Source organism: Bemisia tabaci, chromosome 9 (genome assembly GCF_918797505.1).
Source record: "Bemisia tabaci chromosome 9, PGI_BMITA_v3".
Lineage (NCBI taxonomy): Eukaryota > Metazoa > Arthropoda > Insecta > Hemiptera > Aleyrodidae > Bemisia > Bemisia tabaci.
The window spans coordinates 3,204,325-3,224,177 of NC_092801.1; the positions used below are offsets into that span (position 1 = coordinate 3,204,325).

General features: G+C 39.0%; 1 protein-coding gene across 1 annotated transcript; it reads left to right on the forward strand.

Annotated features, from left to right (window-relative positions):
• Window positions 1-17,897: 17,897 nt before the first annotated feature.
• LOC109044188 (uncharacterized) lies at window positions 17,898-19,364 on the forward strand. Its single transcript, XM_072304146.1, has 2 exons — window positions 17,898-18,224; window positions 19,073-19,364. The coding sequence occupies exons 1-2, from the start codon at window positions 17,910-17,912 to the stop codon at window positions 19,316-19,318; spliced, it is 561 nt and encodes a 186-aa protein (XP_072160247.1). The 5' UTR covers window positions 17,898-17,909; the 3' UTR covers window positions 19,319-19,364.
• Window positions 19,365-19,853: the final 489 nt, after the last annotated feature.

Below are 19,853 nucleotides of genomic sequence, written 5' to 3' on the forward strand. Positions count from 1 at the left end.
ATACACTTTTTGAACAGTTCGAGAATTCTTTTACCGAATTTTTCAGTTGATTGTATACACGTAAGTGTCCCTTGGTATAACAGCTAAGCCGCAAGCTTATGTTCCAAAGTGTCCCCTATGAAAGCCGTGCCCTCTCCAAAAAACACAATTTTTTTTACCCTGAACGTTCAAGACCTCCTAACACCCCCTGACATTTCCTCTTTAAGTTGAGATTTGGGTACGTTTAAGGCTGTGTGGATGAATTTAGCATCAAGAAGTATCGTATCTGATAGCCAATCCCGGTAACTTATGGTTTTGTAATTTCCGGAGAAAAGGTGATTTTCCTGAAAAATTGGGGTACTGTGGCCTCCAGGGGAATTATTATTGGAATAAAAACTTCATAATTTTAAAAGTCTTATTTTGACAAATTCATGTTTCTGCGTGAATGCTTGCTATTCACCTATATGACACCCTAAATGATCTAACATGCTCTCATATTCTCAGAAAAAACATCAATAAACATTACAAAAATAAATAATTTATCGGGGGAAGTTTAGCAATATCGTGCTTCTCATACGGTGTTCTTCCTCGGCGCAGCGGTTTAACGACGCCATAAAACTGTGGACCACGGATTTATAGATTCGGAACGATCTGAGACTATGATCGAGAGAATTTGGCCAAGGTGTTTGGATGTGAGCGAGGCGTAAAACTAAAGAGGTTGTCTTACACTCTGTATTGGCTACCGCTGTAAATCAAGTAACGAAAATCGTGCACGCACGTCGTCGTTTGGGAGCGAAAGAAAAAGAAAAAAAGAAGAAAGAAAAAAAACGCTCTCAGCATGTAGAGCCGATTCTTGAAAGTTTGTGCAACTGGGGTTCCATTTTCTTCTAATGAATAATTATAAGACTAAAAGATACACCCCGTTGCCGCTACGCGGCCCAACCACCAGAGGGCACTTCGCGCGCTCTGAGGCCCCCTTCGTGGGACCACATGAGGTCATACATACAGAGTGGGCCAGTGCCATAGAGTGTTTTGCGATACATCGATTGATCTACCATTGATCTTTCCATTTATGGAAAAGAATCTATGAACAGGATGCTCGCCCCGAATACCTTACTAATCGATTCTGTACCATAGCTTCAAATGGAGAAATATCGATTTATCGCAAAGCACGCCATGCCACTGAAGTGGGCTCAGTAAGGGACTATTTACTATCGATAGTCGTAGAAATGATGAAAATCAGCCCGGTAGATTTTTCGAGTGTTTGTGACAAAAAATGAACATTTACATTGTGCGAATGGGAAAATGCACAGCTTTATCACGTAATGTAATTAAACCTGGGTAATATTTCCAAAATTTGAACAGAGTGGGCTCATCAAGGGCTATTAACTGTCGATAGGCGCAAATACTACGGAAATCGGCTCCGTGAAAAGTAGAACGAATTTTGAGGGAAAATGTTCATTTAGGAGGTCAGAGAGCTTATAGTGATGACAAGCAACTACAGGAGAAAGGCCCCCAGTCCAAAAAAATGCACATTTTAGCTTTCAATGGCATAGCCCGAAGAAGAGAGTTACACATATTTTTTAGGGAAAAACGCATGTCCTGATATGATCTGTCATTGAAAAAAAAAGTCGTCGTAAAAAGAGGCAGAGTGCCTTCATTTTTCGACACGCAACACGCTCATCTCCAAATCAATAATAGTTGTGTTGACGTAAATGAACGACTAGGTAAGGTATACATTAGAGCATTATAGCAAAAAATCACGTCATGCCATTTATAATTCACAGTGAAGACGTTGGTGATATTCAGGAGGTTTTTCAACTCTACGGAACCTCTTGGGTTTTCTTTTTTTCCATAATACCGAAGCTCTTTATCTAAATTGGACGTATTTCTATCAAACGGAACTATGTGCATTATGACGTGAGTCCTGTTATACGTGTATTCTTATGGGTCTCAGGGCTCATGTCTTAATGCACATAGTTCCGTTTGAGAGAAATACGTCCAATTCATTCAACGCTAAGATTCTATTGCACGGGTCAAATATTCGGTCACAATTGCACAAGTTCGATTTGACGGATTGAATATCTAGGGCTAATGAACAATACCACTTAATTGAAAATTTTTGCAAAAATGAGTATGCGACTTTGCCATATTCTGCAGTGTAAAGTGCGGGAGCTGATGATTTCAGTTTTTTTCCAATTCTGTAGCGCAGCGCTGCAATGACGTTGTAAGGGATGACAAAATTGAAAATCTAACCTTAAATTACAAAAATGACGAAGTATTTTCTTCGTTCTGCAAAATGGACCACTAGACAAGGTACGAATTTGAGCATTCTGATACATGTTTCTTATCCAGAATTTCACGTAGAATACGATTCGCACAACAAAAATGACTGAAACCAACTCCTGGCAAAGATATTAACGTTTTAATTTCACATTGGTCACGAGGAATTTGAACTGCCCGCTCTACTAAGAAACTCAAAGCTCTACGTGGGTCAAATCTTGCACTACAACGGTTTCAGCAAGCTTCTCGATCGAGTAATGTTTATTTCCCACCATGTGTTGTTCAAACTATAAGCAACTTGCTATAGCTGAGCCAAAGCGTCAAGATTAAGGTTGCCAGATTTTTATATCGCAAGAGACTATCATGATAACGTTTAGCGTGCGATGTGAGTCACGTAGAGCATCGAGTTTTCATGACCGGGTGGTTTGAATTCACGCAACAAGAATCATCAAATACATATATCTTCGTAAGGAGTCAATTCCGGTAATTTTTGTTGTGCGCATCGTGTTTTACGTTAAATTTTGGTTCAGAAAAATGTATCAGAATGCTGAAATTCGTGCCTTGTCTAGTGGTCCATTGTCAGTTCGCAGGTAGGCTGTATTAGCGCATCGGTATTTCGATCAATATCGCACACAAAGTGCTCAGTTTACTCTATCGAACTTTTTTTAAGTGCAGAATTTCGATCTAACAGATGGGACATGCCAAATGTCAGTCTTTCCACAACCGAGCCTCGGTAGATTCGCCCGATACAATAAAAGTCCATTAATTTATATGTTTCCCGTTCTCTTCTGGGAACTCGTGCCCTTCTTCTTCTTCTCGCGGGACCCTTGGGAAGAAGCTAGGTGACCTTGGCGAATGCATCTTTACAGCTTCCAAACAAGACCGCTTTTGAACTGATGCCATTTTAATGGCGGTCTAGCCGCTACTCGCCGGGCAGCCAGCCGAAAGCGCTTATGCGCCCCGTAAGGTCCATTAGAGTTCACGAGTCCATGGGTTCCGGTTGGGCGGTTCTTGCTGCTCTGGAGGCCGGCATTTACGAGTATTCGAATTGCGTGATCCACGGGGAAGTCTCTATGCGTTTACAACTATTACATGACTTCGGCAAGGCCTAAATCGATTCTGGCTTGTCATTGAGTTGTTTTTTTTTTTCTCTGCGGGATAATGTTTAGCATGTTGAGTCGAGCACGCTTGGAAACGCACTGAGTGTATATCATTGTTTAATGTCTCGGGGAAAATTAATTGAGAGAAAAAAAATATATACAATGGTTGTTGTAAGCACGAGTTTACATGGGCTGAAAATTAGATTTTGGATTTAAAGTCTGACTTTCAGCTCCAAAAAACTGATGGAAAATTAGAGTCAACTTTTTCTCCTTTTTCTTGCCCTTTAGTGTGAAATTTTGAAACAATTAGTCGCATAGTTTATTGAAGTCTGAACAGGCCGATGCGCGGAAATGCATTTAATGGCTATGATATACGCCCAAATTAAAATAACCGGAACATCCTTCACTGAGGCAACTAGGGACCTCTCTCACGAGAAAATCTCACTTTTAACCCTTGGTTGGTAGATAAAGCATTGAAAGACTCGATTGACTCTAATACAACTGACCGTTGTGATGAACCTTCAGCTCATCATTACATTGGCCCAGAGAATGAATAATGGACTTGATCGCCGTGCTCCGCTAGTAATAGGTACCTATGAAGAAATGATACTGGAGGGCCCTCGAGTGATAAGCATATAGCAACTTTTCAGAACCAGCGAATTCCCAAAAATATATAAAAACACAAAACAGCGGATCAGCTTACACATGCTGTAGGCCGGGAACGCTGCTGAGAAGAGCGCGTTGTGCGTGAGGCGAGACGGATCAAATGAAGGGGCCACAACGAGTTCCGCATTTCTGCACTTAAGGTGATTCGATGGACGCCATATTTTGTGTCAGAATGGCATGCGATATATCGCATCGATTGGTTCCATTTTTTCAGCTACTCGTCAATTTTCTCCAATTTTGAGATCGCAGATTCTGTTGTCAGCAGACTAAAGCACTCACTTACCAATTTTAACAAAGAAATTCAACGTAATAAAGGCCTGGTTTTTTAGAGAGAAAACAGCGCATTCGATACTGATATCGAAACTGCACTCGAATGCGATATTTTCTCTCTAAAAAAACCACGCCTTTATTATGTTGAATTTCTTTGTTAAAATTGGTAAGTGAGTGCTTTAGTCTCCTGACAACAGAATTGCGATCTCAAAATTGGAGTAAAATGACGAGTAGCTGAAAAAATGGAACCAATCGATGCGATATATCGCATGCCGTTCTGACACAAAATATGGCGTCCATCGAATCACCTTAAGCCCGAGATACGCGAATGAAGTTCTACGGTTTTAGGTGACTTCCGCCCAATTTCTTTCGGATTAAAGTCGCTTGCTGGTAGATAGATGACATCTTTAACAACACGTTTATGCAGCTAGCTCAAAACTGTCAAAATTGAGAACGCACTTCTGCCCTTCCACCATCGATATGCACATCCAGAGGAGTCATGCTGCCGGACTCCACACCAATGTTTGCGAGTTGGCAACACTACAATATTGGAAATCTCAAGCTGCAACCCTCGGTGTTTTTTTCTTACTAGAGGGAATATTTTGAGCACGTGTAGAAATTATTGATTGCGACACTAAACAGTCAACCATGACCGCATCGACCATAATACAAATATTTAACTGATTTTCTGGGTCAAGTTTTCTTCTTTTTTAATTTTAGAGTATACATTTTGACGGAAGATATTTTCCAAGTAATACCTTCAAATAACACAAAAAATTTAAGGAGTTTTTTTGTTGTAAATAAAGCTATTTCCTATAATCAAAAAATATTAATACGTAAAACGTCAAATCAAGTCATGGCATATCTGCAACTAAACTTGTTTAAAACTATGCATACACTTAAATCATTATTATAAACTTCGAAGGATTCAGACTTTCAGTGAGTCTACCTTTTTCTATTTCACTCGATAGGTTGCCAGACTGTGCGATAAATGTGAATATTTAGATGGATTTGAATTGGGAAAAGCGGTAAAAAAGCAACTTTTCCGGCAACAATAGAGTCAAGGAGTGACAAGAGGCAGCCCTCCTGGGAAAACCCATGATTTAGCCGGAAATGTCATTAAAACAATTGATTCCGTTTGAATCATCAATTGTATACTAGGGGAAAGCTATTTTAAAATAATAATTGTAAATGGACACAGATGCCACAGAAAGGGAAAAAGGAAAGGGAAAGGAAATGAAATGAGGATATGATTACTAATATGCAATCAGAGAGAATAAATGCGTTTCCTGCGTTTCCTGCGTATTTGCGTTTTTTGCGTTTCCTGCGTATTTGCGTTTATTGCGTTTCCTGCGTATTTGCGTTTATTGCGTTTCCTGCGTATTTGCGTTTATTGCGTTTCCTGCGTATTTGCGTTTATTGCGTTTCCTGCGTATTTGCGTTTATTGCGTTTCCTGCGTATTTGCGTTTATTGCGTTTCCTGCGTATTTGCGTTTTTGCGTTTCCTGCGTATTTGCGTTTATTGCGTTTCCTGCGTATTTGCGTTTTTTGCGTTTCCTGCGTATTTGCGTTTATTGCGTTTCCTGCGTATTTGCGTTATTGCGTTTCCTGCGTATTTGCGTTTTTGCGTTTCCTGCGTATTTGCGTTTATTGCGTTTCCTGCGTATTTGCGTTTATTGCGTTTCCTGCGTATTTGCGTTTATTGCGTTTCCTGCGTATTTGCGTTTATTGCGTTTCCTGCGTATTTGCGTTTATTGCGTTTCCTGCGTATTTGCGTTTATTGCGTTTCCTGCGTATTTGCGTTTTTTGCGTTTCCTGCGTATTTGCGTTTCCTGCGTATTTGCGTTTATTGCGTTTCCTGCGTATTTGCGTTTTTTGCGTTTCCTGCGTATTTGCGTTTTTGCGTTTCCTGCGTATTTGCGTTTATTGCGTTTCCTGCGTATTTGCGTTTATTGCGTATTTGCGTTCATTGCGTTTCCTGCGTATTTGCGTTTATTGCGTTTCCTGCGTATTTGCGTTTATTGCGTTTCCTGCGTATTTGCGTTTTTTGCGTTTCCTGCGTATTTGCGTTTATTGCGTTTCCTGCGTATTTGCGTTTATTGCGTTTCCTGCGTATTTTCGTTTATTGCGTTTCCTGCGTATTTGCGTTTATTGTGTTTCCTGCGTATTTGCGTTTTTTGCGTTTTCTGCGTATTTGCGTTTTTTGCGTTTCCTGCGTATTTGCGTTTTTTGCGTTTGGTGAACATTTTTATAACGATAAATTTTACATTTTTTTTTTTTAACAAACGTGCTCTCTGCATAGAATCATGGTTTTAAATTGACCCTGTCAATCAGAATTTCTTGATTTTTCAGTATCATGTTTTTGGTGCTAAGACGTCGGTTCATCAAAAGGAAAAAGTGGGAAAAGGATGAATGATTTTAGCATTTTAGCGGAAAATTTTCGATTATATAGCTTGCAGATTCAAAAAATTTGTGTACTGTCCTTGATACCTATGTGCGTTTATTCATGGCGAATCATGATTTTATTGCAACTTTTCCGCAATAAATTATTTCAATAAACCCAGATCCTACAAGCGCAATAAGAAGCGTACAGACGAAGAACAATAAAAATGCCTTTACTTGAAGTGGCAGACAATATGTTTCATGCTCGGCAAAATTGTAGTGAAAAATCAACTGATTCTGTAGCTGTACAGAAATTTTCACGATTTTTATTTTGAAAATCTTGAAACAATGTATGACACTGACACAGAGAAATTCATGTGAATACAACACCTGTATTTGCGAAGAAAAACTTGTACATTGATCTTTGCGTAATAGTCTCTCTGCATGATTAAATATATGAAAAAACAGCGATTATTTAACTTTTTTTTTTTTTTTTTTGAGGATTCGCGGTAATTTTTACTTCATCCTGTACAAAGATATATTGGATGGCGAGAGATATTATCTTAATATCATTATCATTAGTATAAACTTCGAAGGATTCAGACTTTCAGCGATTCTGCCTTTTTCTATTTCACTCGAGAGGTTGCCAGATTGTGTGATAAATATGAATATCGACTACCAAACCTCTCAGTTCTCAGTATCTCAGTGTCTCAGTTTGCGACGTCGCAGACTTCCTGTCATACTTTATTTTTTAAATGAAAAACTACTAAACATCCAGTCTTGAAAATTTCTGTGATTTTTCCTCTTTGTGCGGAGAAAATTCCGTGAAAATTTCAAGGAATATATTGATTTGGTCTACTTCAAAAAAATAAAATGTGAGCGTAGATTTTTAAACACCGCAAACAAGATACGTGGTTTGGTAGTTTCACCGTCGATATGTTGCAAGGATTTGAATTGGGAAAAGTGCTAAAAAAGCAACTTATCTGGCAACAATTGAGTCCGGGAGGGACGGAAGGCTGCCTTCTTGGGAAAACCCATGATTTATCCGGAAACGTCATAAAAACAATTGTTTCCGTTTGAAGAATCAATTTTATACTAGGGGAAAATAATAATTGTAAATGGATACCTACAGATGCTACAGAAAGGGAATAAGGAAAAAGAAAGGAAATGAAATGAGGATATGATTACTAATATGCAATCAGAGAGAATAAAACAAAAACATCAGAGAAATTTATATGCGATGAAAGTATAAGAAAAAAACACGAGTGGGCTAATTGCATTTCGGAACTCTAACTATACAATCGTTGAGCAGTTTTTAGACCCCTACACCACCGATAATCTTCTGAAGAGGCGAAGATGAACTTTTGCTACTTCAGCAAGGCAAGTCGCGGACGGAGATCCATGGATTGTCTTTTTCCGCCACCCGATGGGATGACGTCCCAGACAAATGCGCTTTTGAAGAAATGATCGGTCGCCATCATCGCTTCATCTCCACACATCTATCATGTGCAAATGATGGCACGCTCCGGCAACAAGGTTCTGTGACGAAATAATTTTTGCCTCCAGAGTCTCCAAAATGTATACATCTTAGTGATCAAATGTCTAATCACTAAGAAAAATTGGTCGCGGAGCATTGGTTTCAATCGCATTTCACTTGTAAATATTGTTTTTTTATGATGGAGTGTTGAAATTATCCAGCTTTTGTGTATCGAACATTACGCAGTGCCCCAGTTTTGATTCATGCCAGGTTTTGTTATTGGGAGCTACTTTTAGAACCAACATGTGTGCTGTTGGTTTCTCTATGAACATAGTTGCTTCTGTTGAGCAATAAATAGTAGCACGGGCAGGACGGGCATTCGCACGTCTTTCATGTTTTTATATCAACTTGAAGAGTATTATCATTATAAACATATTAAAAACTGAAAGCTGGTATAATGGACATTAGGGGTTTTTTATCATGAAGTTGATGGCCAATGTTTGCACTCCAAAGACAGGTCGGTAACCTTTAGCTCAGCCTGTAACACAGTGACCCGTTTTTAAATTAAAATGCATTAGGTCATTTCCTTTCTTCCTTTGACTCACTGACCTACTTGAGTCAGTTAAAATCATATATCGGGGGGTCAGTGACCTTTGAACTTAGCAGACGTAATGCCACACCGATCATGCAAATCGAAAGGTTATTGATCCGTAATGTTGATAGAATAACCCACTGGCCAATATTTACACTCACAGCAAGACAGGTCATTGACCTTCCATACCTGATTCTTGGAAACAGGACGCAAAACAACTCACGTAGGATGTAGCGCCTTGATGCAACTATTCGTGTTCCGGAGTTGACTGCGTTGCATTCGTAAAAATTGAAGGCGTTTTGGCTTGCCTTGCGCGGAATGACACACAAAGCGTAGCGGTATTCAATCCATCAATGATGTCTGTTGGCATGGGAACGGAGTTCCCCCGTCTTTACAATCGTTCCGTTGCTACTGCTATGTGATTCCCTATGTCTCTGCGACCTTGAGCGAATCGCCCACTCTTCGATCTTTGGTTAATTTTCGGATGTATCAAAAATCGTTGTGTTTTTTAGCCATACTCCTATAATTAATTTTGTTGGTGGTTTTATCATCGCTCCTGAAAATTCCCACGAGCCAAGAGGTCTCCTCGCTTCCGCATTAATTTTCTAGATCGGCTCACCGCAGAAATTATCATGAGTTTTTCCGCAAAGTGAAACTGAAAGGTGAACGACCTTAATACGACTTAATCTCAGGGTCAGTAGGGCACAGGGGTGAAGCTCATGGATTGTGGGAAACTCTTGACCCGTTATTCAGGTTGCACTTCGGTACATTGACCCATTGATCAGACCGCGACAATTATTATCAGTAAGTTACTGGACCGATCGTCTTAAAATTGTTTATCAAGTGGAACAGGGGGGTGAATGAACTCTAAACTCAGTCAGTGGGTCACAAGGTGAAAGTACCTGAGTTTCAGGGACAGGGTCATTGACCTTTACATCGTCAACCGATGCTAACATGTGGGCTGTTCGTTACTGATAACCTGTTGATCGAAAAAACGGTCAGTGGGTCACCACACCAATAACTCAACTTTTCTTCTAAGAGAAACTGAAAGGGGAAATGGTCTTTGGGGTACGGGGTCAGTTCCGCTCGATAGGTCTTTCACGAATTATGAATTGGACCACATTTTGCAATTAGTAAAATAAAGCTCTAGCTCATTTCAGGAACAACGTATATGCCATTAGTTTTCCAATGCAGATGGGCGTTTTTATGTATGAGCTAGAAATTGCAGTTCCTAATCGCAAAATACAGTCCAATTAAAGGACTACACAACGTATTTTCTTTCCAAAATTTGACGAAATGAACGAATCACACCACTGGGAGTTTTGAAATAAATTAATAAAGTGTTTACGGTTGATTAATACCGCTCGCCTAGCAAGAATACTGAAGAATTTCCCGTTATCACATGACAAACTTTTTAGACCGTGTAAATGAAAAATCTTTAAACATCCGCGTACATCTGCCAAATAATTTATGGAGTTGGACTGAGCAAAGTGCAAAGGGATAAAATAATAGTCTGCAGTGCCTGTGTGTACCTCTAAAAGAAAAGAAGTTTACTCGTCAAAGCAGAATTCTCTCGACGCACAGCGTGGCATCCGTATGGATGATGCGGACAAAAATCAGTAAAAGACACTCAACTTTAAATAATAAATATAGTATCACCGACTTAGAAAACCCGCTTTTCATTATCAAAGTAAAACACTCGAGGGTTAAGAAAATGTTATATCTTAGGATTTTTTGCGTATTTTTTGAGAAGCATTCATTTGAAGTTGGCAACCTCGAATCAGCCCTATGTTAACAATGTAAAAGTAACGTGAAAAAACCAAACTTTATCTTCAAATATCTCTGACAGTCGCAAAATCTTTTTGATAGAATTGAAATTCCATCTGAGGTTTAAAAAAATGTCAACCACCCAGAGCATTTTGCATTTCAAGCGAGAAATCTTCATTTGAAGTTGATGTCTTTTCCCCGTGTATTTCTCATGGAAATTTTCATACATTTTAGACAAAATTGCGAACAAAATTGTCCAAAAAAATTGAAGAAAAACATTCACAATTTTTACAGTAAATTGGGTTTTTATAGAAGGAAATGTGGCAACGTCTGAAGGTCCATACGGCTTTCTTCCTTAGCACGACAGAATGCGAGACCACGTATCTCAATTGCGGTGTTCCAGAATTTGCGCTCCCATTTCATTTTGTTGAAGAGAAACAATGAGCCACATTTATAGCTTGAGCTTTAAGCAGAATATTCTGCTTAGAAAGATGAAACATCCAGGGCTGGATTTACCTACTTGCCGCCGATGGACCGCCTGTATTCTGCCGCCCCCTTCTCAGTCGTTTTGAGACATCAATAAAAAACCATCAAGTGAACCTGCTGGAGGGAAAGAGGTGCATAAGATGCGTTTACTCGTGTTGGACACATTTTTTGCGAAAGCCCTATCAACACTACTAGCAAAAGTTCACGGAACTTTGCGCAAAAATTAAGTTTCGTAAACCTATCTCTGTGTGGACAATGCCTTGCATTTATAAGAAATGAACGAAAACATTGTGAAAGAACAAACATTAATGGGGGTAAGTACTTTCAACTTCCGCTTCCGCGCTGACTGCACTGTGTTTGGCGCAATGCGTGAAGTATTCATGCAGTCTTGTAGGCGCTATGCGTTTCACGCCGACCGCTGCTGACCGCACCGTGTTCGACGCAATGCGTGAAGTATTCTCGCAGTTTTGTAGGCGCTACTACGTATGTGTTACGTACCGACCGCCGCGCCGAGAGCTTCTTTTTATCTCAAGTCCTCGTCATCATTGCTCTCTGCGCCGCGCCGCGCTGTCTCTTGTATCACCGAAAGAATAGAAATTACTACACTCTCAGTAAATAAGAGATTTTGTTGTCATATCTCGTTTGTAGTTTTTTTTCTGAATCCGATTTTTTTTATACCTACATTTAAAAAAATTGCAAAATTTGCCGCCATGGGCCACGGCCCATGTGGCACCCCGTAAAGCCGGCCCTGGAAACATCAAGGATGTTTTCAAGAAGTCACTTGGACTAGTATTACAAAGCCTGTAGCCCTGTTCTCCTTATTACTCTATGCTTTCGGAGGCTCACCAGTGGCGTGGCGTGAATTGCGATTTATCGATTGTCATGCCATTTGAACCTATGAAAAAAGATCGATTATCAGGGTGTTCGCAGTGCTGGACATCTGTATTTATGCATTATGTTGTTTCGTGCTTTTTTGTAATTCTGTACCTTGATGAGAACCGGTTGTGGTTGAAAGGCTGCGGCTAAGTGAAAATGCACAGCGTATGACACTTCTGCTTCCCCTGTTTGTTCAGTTGTCTGATACTTTATAGATGCTGATATGGTACTTAATCTTAACGAAAAATATATGTTTTCATGTGCATAAAACAACCCCAAAATGTGTAATTTTTAAAGACTTCAGAGATTTCAGCGACGAAAATGAGAAAGCTTAAGAACAACCCAATTATGAGAAATATGAAAGCTGGTTGTAAATCATTCAAATCGAAAGGTTTTGGCTGTTTGTCATCGGACGTAAGGTCAATTGGATTGAAATCGACGTTGATCATCGATTTGAGAGACGATTCAATGAGTCCTGCCTCTAAAAATCGGACAAGTATGCAATTCACTTTTTCGAAAATAAATGAATTTTTCAGGAATGGAATTAACACAGGGTATGTAATGAAACATTCCTCGACTAGGTGGTAATTCGAGCCTTTTTCCAGTAAAAAATAATCCAAATGAATACTACTCCTTGATCTGAGTGCTTGAGGAATGCTCAATAAAAATGCATCTGTTTCCGAAATTGCGTGAGTATTCTCAAATTGTTTGCGAATGTACTCATCCGTATCTATTCTTCTCGTATAATTTTCACCATGTTTAATACTTAAGTATGACGCAAGTATCATCTTTCCTCCATCCTCTATCTCAATATTGACCGATTGAACCATTGACCGGAAGCTATAGGTCATTTTGGTTGCTAATCCATAGTTTTCTTTATTCTGAAGGAGAAAATCTGAGGAAGTATGAACATCTGGTATTTGAAGAAAAATATCAGCGCTTCCAAACTCGCTCAAGGAGTTAATCTCTGGGTATCGAACTTGTGCAGTTAGCAAATTTGTCATTCCACTTAAGAAAACGGTCGATATGATTATGGCTGAGAAACTGAACATGGTGAAGAGGACCTTCCCTGTGTACAAACGGCCCAAGAGTACCCTTGGCGGACTCCCACAAATAAAGTACGCGTAGAGAGTCAAGATTGGCGATGTTTCTTCGTAAGTCCTGATTTCTGTCTCCGAGTAGAGTTGCTGGAAAATCTCTCGCTGTGAAAATTGGAAAACGTATTGCAATTGGACGAAGAGAGCGCTTGTGATGAGAACGAACAACCACACCACTGGAGAAAAAGCCTTGAAAATTACCAAGGATTGCGGTACAAGCTGGCTGTGCGGAGTTGCAATGCACAAAGCGGCAGTCTCAACTGCGACGGAAAAGTCAAATCTCGACCGATCCATCTCTTTGAAGAGTTTCCCGAAATTCATCACGTGCAATCCTACGCCAAATTTTTGACCGATATCCAATTCATCATCATCGAGTAACAGGTAACGGTGGGAAATATTTTTGTAATTTGCCATTTCGACATCCCGGGATTCTAGTGTGCAGTTCGTTGATATTTCAAATTGTTCCATAACGTCCATCAGAATATCCTGCGCGTAAGCCCAGATTTTTTCATCTTCAATCCCACTTAGTCCTCCGATGAAATCGAACAGGAAGATAACTGACTTCTGTTGCATGTCATTCCAAGAAAAGTCGAAGTAAGTTTCGTTGTCCTCGCCGGTGAACCGACTTATAACCTCCGTGAATGGGTTGTATTTTTCACAAAATTTTGGATTGCAGATAACGGTTCTTAAACCTTTGAAGAAGCGCCAAAATAATTTGAAGTAAAGCAAGTAGGGTCCTGATGTATCGTTTCCTAGTCTTTGAATTTTTGTGTTCTGTAATTTGCTGACATTTTGGGGGCTCTCTGAGCGTACAGCATCGGATATACACCCAAAATTGTCTTCGTGTGAATCGTAAATAAGAAAAATTAGGTTGTTTTTTGAGTTCCAAATGTTGTGGCCGTACAAACCACGAGTCAACTCAAAAATTGAGTCTGATAGAATTGAGGCATCTTGAAGGTCATCAGCCGTCAAATTGATCGTCTCATCGCAAATTCCGGTGGCTTCTTTCTGCATTAAAATTCCATCAACGCGAATGCAGTAACGAGGTGAACTACTAAAAAAGTGGTAATTATTATCTCTCTTCTTGGTAGGATTAACTGAAATGTTTGATGCTTTTTCCGTCATTAGGTTTGGTTGATAATACTTGGATTTATTCTTGGCGGAACCGGAATTTAAGATCAGATCCAATAATTCATCGAGGTTGTTTAAGAAAAAGATAAAATTTGAGCTGTGGCTTGTGAATTCTAAGTTAGTTAATTGTCTTGGGTCGTCCACCAAAACGGTCTGAATGGATGAGTTGTGTAAACGTTTAATTAAATTAGGCACCGTTGGACTAAAATTAAAATCTGCAACGTAAAACATTGTGCTTTTCGATTGAAGAACTGTGTTTTTACATACATTGTATGCAAGTGAAGTGAGAGAATCCTGATTCAAATTAATGGGTTGTTCACCTGCATCTACCAAAATCCTTGCGAAAGTGTCATTGGTAAAGAAAAGAAGGAAAGAAAATATATTATTTCTGCGCGGCATGATTAAATTTTTGATCAAAATTTTCACGATTGTAAACGTTGTATTGCTATCGTACAGAAATACCGCACTTTCAATAATTTTTCAATTTTATTATTGAAATTTTTTAATAAAATTAAATTTGATTAATACAATTTTTATTAATAAAAGTGAAAACTATTGCCCTAAGGGTGCATTAGAATGTTACCATCAATTTTGTTGAATCATAAAATAATCGCTCCTTACCAATTAGAGACCGACTACCCCTTTACATGCGAGAATTGTATTTTACAGGGAACCTGACACTACCAAACTCAGCACAGAAAGAGCATATAAAGTGTAGATATCAGTGTTGGCACGGTTCTTTGGTTTGAAGGAAGAATGAGGAAGGAAAATACCTGCTCATTTATGCTCCTTCAGACTTTAACCCAAATACAGAACGAGTATATGTCCTCTTCTACGATGATAGAGAGGTGATAGAAATGAGGTCATATATATTTTTCACGCGAAGAAACTCGTATGTCGGTTCGTTTTTTTATCGTCATTGTATAAATTTTTACGAAGCAGTCCGAAAAAACGGTAACAGGAGAAAAACAAGGGGAATAACGGGGAACAAGGCTAAAATACAGCAATAAAAAACCCGAGATGGTTCGACTCAAAACTAAGTCTTTTTACAGTCGGAAAATAAATTGAAATTAAAAATTAAAAAATATCGAGGAAAAAACCTGCGACCTCCAATTAAGTTGGTGGCAGAGATCCGAAAAAAACCTCGGATTTCTCCAGTTTCTCTCTGAGTCATTTTCAGTCGGAAAATACATTAAAAATTAAAAAATATCAATGAAAAAACCTGAGACCTACAAGTTGGTGGCCGAGATCCGAAAAAAAGCTCGGATTTTTCCGGAATCTTTTTTTCTCGGATCTCGGCCACTAACTTGTAGATCTCAGGTTTTTTCATGAATATCTTTTAATTTTTAATTTATTTTTCGTCTGAAAATGACTCATATTTGAGTCGAAATGTCTCGGGTGTTAGTGTTGTATTTTAGCCTTGTTTCCCGTTTTTCCCCTGTTCGTTTATTTATCTTTGGAGGCAAAGTATTCTGCGGGCTTTTATGAAGTTTCATTTCCTGAGGGAGTGACAGGAAAGAAAAACAAGTCGACAAAAGAAGATTCGCAAGCTTGTTTTGAACGATTATTCCTCCTGGTACGACTGCTCGTAAAAGTGCCTGCCATGAAAGTTGAATGAAGATAAAAAGCGTGAAACACTTCATAAAGCTGCACGTGCACGTTTGGTTGCGTGCTCGGCTACTGAAGGCGCTTCGTCGGCGCGTTGAAGGAATCAAATTAATTTTAATGGCTATCCATAAAAGAGTAGAATGCGGTGCATTCTTTGACGGCACGTCGAAGTGTAGCATCCTGCCTTCCTACTCGAAGGCGAAACTGCGCAAGAGACTGTATGCAGATACGTGGTTTTTCCTGGTGAATTGCAGAACAGAATAGCACATTGAATCAGACTCGGATTTACAAATGTGTCTTATCTCTGCCAATACACGTTGTCAAATTTCTGGATTTCAACTTAAATGAAGAAGTTGGATCTTTGAATGACAGACGGTCTCGTAATTGGACGTATTTCTATCAAACGGAACTATGTGCATTGTGACGTGAGCCCTGTTATACGTGTATTCTTATGGGTCTCAGAGGTCATGTCTTTATGCACATAGTTCCGTTTGGTAGAAATACGTCCAATTTATCTAGAAGTCGCTACAAACTACGAGCGCCGTCTCCATCCCGTTCGAATATTGTGGCAATTCTGGCGTGCTATAGGAGGACGCCGTATGAGCATTCAGGCGTTGCCACATTTCCCTCAATAAATACCGAATTTCCTAGGAAAATTCTAAATATTCTTCCTCCAATTTTTCACACAATTTTGTTCGCAATGTAATCTAAAATATCTGAAAATTTCAAGGAATAAATATGAACAATTTTTTTCAAAAATACACGTTTTATTCGGGGATATTTGGCAACTCTCGAATTTTCATACGGCATTTTTCCTTAGCACGGCAGAATTCAACTGTTAGATATCTCGAACAAGACCAAACACCTCAAAAGGGTTCAACCGTGGGAACTAGCCGGCCCCCAGGTCTGGCCCAATAGCCATATTCTTACTTGTATATTTATATATTCCTCATGTATATAAGCCTAAATAAATTATAAGTTTCTGGGTAGCTTGTATTATCCGCTCTATTTAATGTTTAATCACAATGTGTGCAATTCTCATGTAACGAAATCACAATGAAATAATAGAGAAAATAGGAAGAAAAATGAAGGAGTTATGCATGTCTTAACGCATGTATGACATTCAAATCAGGGTGGCAAATATTTCCTGAAAGTTTGAATCATGAAATTCCCTTTGAAATATTTCCGAAAACAGAAATTTGAGAAATATAAGAAATGTGTTATTAGAATTAAGTGCCAGAGATCAGACTCCTTGCATTTGATTGCAGGTTTCATACCTAGGCCGTGAAAAATACGTCTAAAACTTTGTCATGAGTTCCAACGCATTCATGACTGCAAAAATTTCAGAGGAAATCGCAAAGGCCAGCGTGCATGAAGGCTATTTCAATTGTAATCTTCCGTCGCATTTCTAAGGCGCGATGATACAACTATTTGAACTCTCCGGAATGTGTGAGGTATCACGCCGTATTTGAAGGCGTTTTCAAAACAGCCAAGTTCCGATACTCGGATTATCGTTTTGCATAGTTCATATTCTTTTGTTATATTCCGTGCCACTTGTTTATTTTTAATCCTCGTAGAATAATCACCCATTTGTAAATACAATTCTAGCTGTAGCGCACTTCAGCTATGCATGCACCACTGCAAAAATGTCAAAGGAAATCGACAAGCCCAGCGTGCATGAATGCCCATTATTCCCGTGTTAAAACTGCAATTTGCGAGGGTAAATTTGGCAACATTGAAATGTAGTTACGTTCTTTTGTTGGCGGGGGAAATTACGAATTGTATGTGTTTACTGCTGTTTTTTATATTTATTTGCTTGACGGTATTTTTATATTTGTACCCAGATTAGCAGAAAGGAACCAAGCCTCATCAGCTATCGTCAAATTTAACTGGGATTTTTGTTTTTGTTTTTACAAGAGACCGTTAGTACGGATTCCTTTGAAAATTTTTAAGGAATTCGCGCTATGATGAAAAATCACTGAAATTTTCACAAAAATCCGCTCTACCGTTTTTATTTAAATAATTTAACTTCTCTTCATCTAACTTCTCTTTCAAATGTGGCAATATCTGATGTGGCTTGGTTCCTTTCTGCGTAACGCAGTCCATTTATTAGTGAATCCCATGTGCTTGGTACTTATGAGCTTGACAAACAGGGCTATGCCCTAATCGTAAAAAGACAAAGAAAAAAAATTCGAATGATGGTGCAAATAAACTTATTAATAAACGAAATTCTCTTCTCCTTGCAGTCATCGTCAACACCAACGAGTCCAACTTATGATGAGTTACTCGATGCATTCAAAGCTGTGGAAACCAATCGGAAGGCCGCTATAAAGGGGGCGCTAGAGGTAGCATCGGGCCGACAAAACAACGTTACCTTCGAACTCTTACATGGTATCGTGGCAGAGGCGGACTTGGTGCTCCAGAACATAAGGCGCTATTTCGACGCTGGTAAGGTCATGTTCGACTTGAATCAAGGAAAAGTAAACCTCGGAGATGCGGAAATAATTGCGGTAAGGGTACCTTTCCGTCATTTGTTTTAAATCGGATGGCATATTAGCCATACCTCCATTGAGAGTTTTGAGAAAAGTTCAAAAAAGACCAATGTGCAATAATAATATCGACGTATGACTAGTTGCTGTCGTACTAATGGAGAATAAGCGCCAAATTGAAGTTACTTTGAGAAATTTAAATCCCTAATAAGCGCGTTCGCCAAAACTGGTATGTAACAAGCATTGCGAGATATGGGCTGGGTCCAGCATCCATTTCGCGGGAAACAACGCCAGATACCAAAATTCCAATAGCGTCAAACCTAACTTTTCTGAACCAGCAACTAGAGCAAGCATTAGAGTTTGATAGAAATTACTTTGACTCTAATTTTACATTGATGGTATTTCTTGGCTTTGTTTCCCGAAATGGTGTGACCAAGCACATTGCTACACCTGTTGAACGTATAACGTATGAACATTCGAGAGTTGCCAAATTTCCCTTGATAAAAGCTGCATTTTGGAGGAAAGTTATGCACATATTCCTTTGAAATTTTCATATATTTTGGATTAAATTGCGAACAAAATTGTCGGCACAAAAAAGCATCGGCCATGTTGAGCAGGGATTGAATGGAACGAAATGTTCCTCTAACGAAATGTTCACCTATGCTATAGTATCCTTTTTGAAACGGGAATCTGAAAAAAACGCAGATAGTGAAGTTAAAAGTGCATTTCAGAGTTTTCCGATGCCCTCATCGTGATTTTTGAGACATTATCTACAAGGAACAACTTTTATTTTTGCTCCAGCAAAAGTTTGCAACAATGCAACATGTTCATTCAATACCAATGAGACTTTCGTTTCCTTTCTCTTCTAGAAAACTCAGCTCATGCGAGAGAAGCTTTACTTGCAGGATCAATTGCATAGGCTAGCCGCAACCTTCAAAACTTTAAAGGCTCAAATGAAGGATCTGCCAATGGACTTGATGAGCATTCTGCAACCAGTAATTCGCAGCATCAAAGAGAGCGAAGATGCAATAGTTCCACTCGCGAGACAATTTCGAGTGTACCTGGATGAAATTAAACCAACCCTAATCGTACCAGGACACAAGATGACTTCTTAAATATGTATCAATTGAAAAGCTGTTTCAAAGACAAGTTTAGAACACATTTTTATCGGGAAGATTTCAAATCGCATTTGAAATCCTTGAAAGATATGTGTGGAGGAAAGTGGGCAGTGCTGTAGTGTATCCATCGTTGCGGATTCATTAGCTGTTTCCACAATTTAAATGAGCCGATCAAAATGAAACAGCAATTAGACTGGTGGTCGGTGGAATACTGTCCAGCAATAACGCGTTTAGCAGAAAAGAACCAAGCCACATCAGATTACCAAATTAAACTGGAATATCTAATTTTTTACAAGAAAACGTTTGTGCAGATTCCTTTGAAAATTTCAATGAATTTGCTTAGTATGTATAATACAGAAAATTCACTAGATTGTCCACAAAAATTCGCACAGTCGTCTTTAAGTATAACATTAAATTCCCCAATTCTATTTGGTAATAGCTAGTGTGACTTAGATCCTTTCTGTTTAGACGCGGTCCAATTAAGAGGAGCCTCTATTTTTTATTAGAATATTAAAATACATTTACTCGTTAG